This window comes from Helobdella robusta (assembly GCF_000326865.2).
Source record: "Helobdella robusta unplaced genomic scaffold HELROscaffold_4, whole genome shotgun sequence".
Classification (NCBI taxonomy): Eukaryota; Metazoa; Annelida; class Clitellata; order Rhynchobdellida; family Glossiphoniidae; genus Helobdella; species Helobdella robusta.
The window spans coordinates 1,659,821-1,665,829 of record NW_008704902.1 but is presented as its reverse complement, the minus strand read 5'-3'; the positions used below and the strand labels follow the sequence as shown (position 1 = coordinate 1,665,829).

General features: G+C 33.0%; 1 protein-coding gene across 1 annotated transcript; it reads right to left on the bottom strand.

Annotated features, from left to right (window-relative positions):
- Positions 1-1,734: 1,734 nt before the first annotated feature.
- On the bottom strand, positions 1,735-2,157 carry HELRODRAFT_162201 (hypothetical protein; the record flags this gene model as incomplete). The annotated part of the gene is made up of 1 exon (XM_009024475.1): positions 1,735-2,157. One exon carries the CDS (start codon positions 2,155-2,157, stop codon positions 1,735-1,737), a length of 423 nt encoding a protein of 140 aa, XP_009022723.1.
- Positions 2,158-6,009: the final 3,852 nt, after the last annotated feature.

The window sequence follows — 6,009 nt, the reverse complement described above, 5'->3', positions numbered from 1 at the left end:
GTGTTGGCATATGGGCATGTTTGTATTGCATGGAGTTTAGATAACAATTGTTTGTGAATTTGTACGCGCTTTGTGAATTATGCAACGAAATATTGAAACTTCTGCATATTGGAGGGGATATCTGACTAATTATTTAATTATTCATGCGCTCGTTGCTTATGTTTTATTATATTTCTGAAAATTTTCCAATGTGATTTCAAAAAAAGTTAAAGGTGCTTGAGAGGTTTCAACAATTTCACAATTTCACCAGTGCAACTTTCAACGACAGCACACAGCTTTGAAGGATGTCTTTGCTGATCTGCTGATAGCAAACGCTCTTTGAAATTGCTTATCACAAATGACATCATTCGCCACATAACTTGCAAACATACAAACAAACATAGACACTAACACACATACAAACACACATACAAACAGGCAACAAACCATGTGTTAAAGACTGTCTTCTTTCCTCTTAACATGTTGACAAATATAATTAAAAAACAGTCGTCTTGCCGCACAAAGAAATGCCTCAAAATGCCTATTGTCCGTTAGATAGAAATTATGTTATAAACGCTACTGTTTTGTGCACTTACATATATAATATATATGTATATATATATACATATATAGTATATAATATATGTGTGTATTTTTAAGTTTAACTTAAATATATTGTACTGAGACTAAAACTTTGAGTATAAAATATTTAGAAACACCGTTGCAATAAATAAATGAAGATAAAAATGTAATATAGGTAGAATAATTGCAGCAACAATGAAACAAGTTGGCGACTCCGAGAGCCATCCTTTCAAAAGTTATGCAACAAAAAATAGAAGACTAACCACACCAATGTCTGTGTGTGAAATCCTCTTCAAGGACAACAAAAAATTATGTAAGATCTAATTCTAAGACATGCACATTGGTCTGGTGCAGCTGGACAACAACAAAAACCACAACTCCATGATACATTGGCTGGATACGGCCCAACAACAATCACAATCAATCAACAACAATCATGATTCAACATTGGTTTCTGACAATTCAACAACAACAGTTTTATCTTCAAGATACATTGGTTAGCCATAACTCAAGAAAAGCAACAACTATTGTTACATCTCCAAGATACATTGCTTACTCACATCAAGAACAACAATATCACAACAACAACAACACAACAACAGAAAACTTTCTTCAATACAAATGACGTCAGAGCGAGGAATAAATCACGAGCGGCTACATTATTAGAACAATCGTGAAGCCGATGTCACATGATTAATGAATTAAACTGTCAAAATGACAGCAGTAAGAATAATGAAACTAACAAATAAAATATCAAAAGTTACAAAAATGTTATATTAACAGAATTAATAGCAATAATAATTATAATACCATACAATATTATTAATATAAAGTAAAAAAAATGAACATTCAACAAAACCCCAAATGTTAGCTATATAACCAATTACCATATAAGAAGTCGCAAATTTTCAATTTTTATGATAGTTAAATTTGTTAATTATCCTTCTTAATCTTCCTCAAATAATTAAAAATTGTAATGAATAGCATGCATAGCTATCAATAAACCACAACAACCACCACAACAACAAACAAGCATCAACAACCACCACAGCAAACAAACCAGAGTCAACTTTGAGATTGATTAACATTACACAAAAATACAAAATTTCAAGCAAAATTTTATGAAATAGTAAAAAAATATCGGCAGAAATGCAAAAAAAAATTTCAAAAATCTCACCCGGAGTAGATGGTTGATAGAAGGATGAATGACATGATGAGTGTGAGGTTGTCAACGAGTGCGAGCGTCTGCAGGAGCATGGAGGCAGTTTTGTTCTGCCTGTCAAGTCGCAGAATGATCAGCGAGACCGTGTTGCCGATGACGCCTATCAAACATAGTGGGCCTATAACCCAGGCATTCACCACAAACCGAAAATTTAGACAGAAGTTTGAGAGGAGTTTTTCGTTGGTGCTGTTGTTGGTGATGGAAATGTCGGTGTCGTTGTTGAAGTTGCTTCTGTTGTTAAATGCTGTGGTGTAGTCGTTGATGATGTCGTTGTTGCTGATGACGTCATTGTTGTAGCTGTTGTTTAGGAGGTAGTTGACGTTTGTAGTCAGGCCGGTCTCAAGGTTCAATGAGTAAGTGTCTGACATCATCATGGTGGTGGTGCTGTTGTTTACGGGTTAATGATGATAAATATTATGGTCTTCTGGAAGATGAAGAAAATATTGACGATGATGAAGAAGATGAACGCAACAATGTTGGAAATGATTTCATTTCTTGGAACAACCCTGTAACCAGTTTTCTTTTAATACCATTGTTGACAAAAAATAATTTTTCATTAACTATTTTAACTCTAAATCAAAAATTTACAATTCAAAATAATCAACAAAAGTGTCTGTAAATAAAATTTAACTGTTCTTCGATAATAGCATCTCAAGTTTGTGTACATTATTTGTTTTCAATTATCGCCTGTTTTAACATTCACAACTGATTGTTGCTACTTGTTGAAAATGATGGATGAAACGTGCAGTTTGTTTATATCGGCGAACAGTACAAGCGCTTTCATTTAATGCCATATAGTCTTCACTGTAAATATCACTTAAATAAGTAGCTTATATGAATGCACGTATAATCTATATATTTACTATACTATATATATATGTGTGTGTGTGTGTGTGTGTGTGTGTGCGTGTATTTGTGTGTGTGTTTGTCTGTGTGTCTGCGTAAAAAGGATTAAAATAAACAAATTTAGCATATGACAACTTATCATGAAACATCATGGCAGGTAGCTAGTATGTGATGCACATGCAATATACATACAGTCATATATCAAACGACAAGTATGTAATGTTGCACGAGGGGAGACGAACTTGACGATGAAGTTAGCTTGTAGGCAGTCAATCAAATCATCGTTGTGTAAGCCAGCATGAGTTCGTTCAAACTCACCACATTCCTTAAAACATGGATGATAATTTGACGACGTTGTTTCACGTGACACGATACGTATATATCACGGCTTCTCAAAATGATGGTTTGTAGTTAGTTGACAAAAAACTTGAGGTTTTATTTCTGAAGGGTTCTAAAAAACCAAATTGTTCAAAATTATTCTGTTATTCTGAGATGTTGACAGACTCACAGCGTTAGTCTTCTGGCAGACGTTTTACAATGGTTGTTGAAATGAAACCAAACTGAAATGAATGGTTTTTAAATATTTTACAACGTGCCCACAGCCACCGTTAAAATTCCGATATGTATAATGGACAAATTTAAAATAAACTCTATTAAAAATCTATCATATCAAATATGTCTTGCTCGTCTTATCAAGTTGCTGAAGTGATTGTTCAAGAATATCAGGGATCTCATTTACAGTTCTTGACACGTCGAGATTTTTATTGCACCTTCTAGGATGGTCCTTGTTATGTCAGGCACAGCAGAGTTAAATACCAGTTCACAAAATCAAAATGTGTGAGAAGAACTGTTTTATGTTGTTCACATGCCTCATACACTGGAACGTGTGAGATCTAAACGTAGTAAATAATTAAAGTGGGATCTCCATATTACATCATCAATTATTATTCAAAATACGTAGAGTGACTTTGCAATTTGTTACACAATAAATATTTTCAAAGGGTCGTTTATAAAGTGAGCGCGCAAAATGAAAAACATCCCATCGGAGACTGGTTCGGAGTTCAATGTTCGCAGTTGTGTTGGATGGATGGATGGATGGATGGATGGATGGATGGATGGATGGATGGATGGATGGATGGATGGATGGATGGATGGATGGATGGATGGATGGATGGATGGATGGATGGATGGATGGATGGATGGATGGATGGATGGATGGATGGATGGATGGATGGATGGATGGATGGATGGATGGATGGATGGATGGATGGATGGATGGATGGATGGATGGATGGATGGATGGATGGATGGATGGATGGATGGATGGATGGAGTGCTTGTATGCGGTTTATGCGCGCAAGACTAGTTGTTTTTGTGTTTCTAACTCATTTCACGAACAAAGTTCAAATCGAAAACTTAAAACCAACTGCTGTTTGTTGTTAAATTGAATCACAAAGTTTTCAGCAGTGTTTAATTCGCCACTATCTATCCTGCTTCCCGTATTTAAATATTAATCAATCAATTTAGGACTCGGAGTCAGAATGCTTCTCAAATTGTCGGAGTTGGAAAATTTTTGTTGGAGCAGCACAAAATCCGACTCCGACATCTCCTTTTTCAAATGTTTATATATACATGTTTATGCATTTATTTATAAAAAGTTTATATTAATTTATAACATAACATTATTAGTGGGCTCAAACCAAAAAACTATATGCCCACATCTAATAAATAATACAAAAGTTAAAATAGTTAATGGCAAATTTCATTACGATGATTGTAAAAAAAGATTTTTCCACTCATGAATCTCTACGCTGCGTTCTCAATTTCTTTTACAGCTTCAGCTACAACAACAGCTGAGAGAAGGTTATTCCACTGACTGAAACACTATCTTTGTTATAAATTCTTGTTATAAAATTTTATATTTATTATTCTAAATAATAAATCATCTCCCGTTTAAACCTCGCGTGTACGTGTAGGCAGCGCAGCCCGATCATCTATTTCACTTCTTTGAAATGGTTCAGGTACAAAACATTTGCACTAAAAATCATCAAAAACATTTAAAATGCGTTTGATATTGTATACACACACACGCACACGTGTAGAGAAAGAAGAAAAACACTGACGTGAAGAGAAATGACGAAGAAAGAGAGAGAGAGAGAGAGAGAGGAGATAAAGAAAGGAATAGGTCGACATCCAAAGAGCAAAAATAGATACAATGATGAGTTTATGAATAAAAAATCCATAACAGGAAATTCGGAAAGAATGAGTGCAAAATAAAAAAAAAAATAATGATGCAACAATGACGTAACGATGACGTAATAATGACGTAATGATTATATAACGATGAATGTCAACGATGCAAAAGATGTTGCTGATGAGAATTGTGATGATTTAAGAGGACAATGATAATAATAATTTCAACATTTATGGTGAAGACGGTGTTGTTGTTGTCGATAATGATGATGAAGAGGAGAAAGAGGAGACGATGATGATGACGATGTTTTTGACTAATTGTAACCAACTCAGACATCATATCTCACTGTTTTTCATCGGCTCGCTTAACGTATTCATAACAAGTTGGAGTGAAAACAAGTGAAGTTTTAGTAGTTGCTTAGTTGTTGTTATGGCAGCTGCTTTCGTCGTTGGTTTTTGCTACGATATTTTATTGCTGTTGTTGATGTTGTTGTTGCTATTATTATTAGTAATATTGTTGTTGTTGTTACCATTATTATTATTATTGTGATTATTATTGTTGTTGTTGTTATTATTGTTGTTGTTGTTATTGTTTATGTTGAAAAAATAAATAATAAAATAAATAATCATTGTTTACAGCTTTTCAAACAATGATATCATTTAAAAAAAATTGTTTTTTATTATTTTTCAGAAATTTTGTTTATCCCTTTCATTCTTTCTTCTAATATTTTTTCAAGAATGTTATCCTACGAAGATCGCTGGGAAATTTAAATTTTCTTCTTTTAATTTTTCGAATATTATAGTTTTATTAAATTATTATTTATGACATAATTATTATTATTATTCTTATTATTATTATTGTTGTTGTTGTTGTTATTGATATTGTTATAATAATAATAATTATTTGTTATTATTATTATTATTAGTAGTAGTAGTAGTAGTAGTATTAGTATTAGTATTAGTAGTAGTAGTAGTAGTAGTAGTAGTAGTAGTAGTAGTAGTAGTAGTAGTAGTAGTAGTAGTAATAGTAGTAGTAGTAGTAGTAGTAGTAGTAGTAGTAACAGTAGTTTTAGTTGTAATTCTTATCGTTTTTAAGATTTTCAACATTTTCAGTAATATTGTTGTTGTTAATAAGGCTCGTCATCATCATCATCATAATGACATCATCATAATGACATCATCATCATC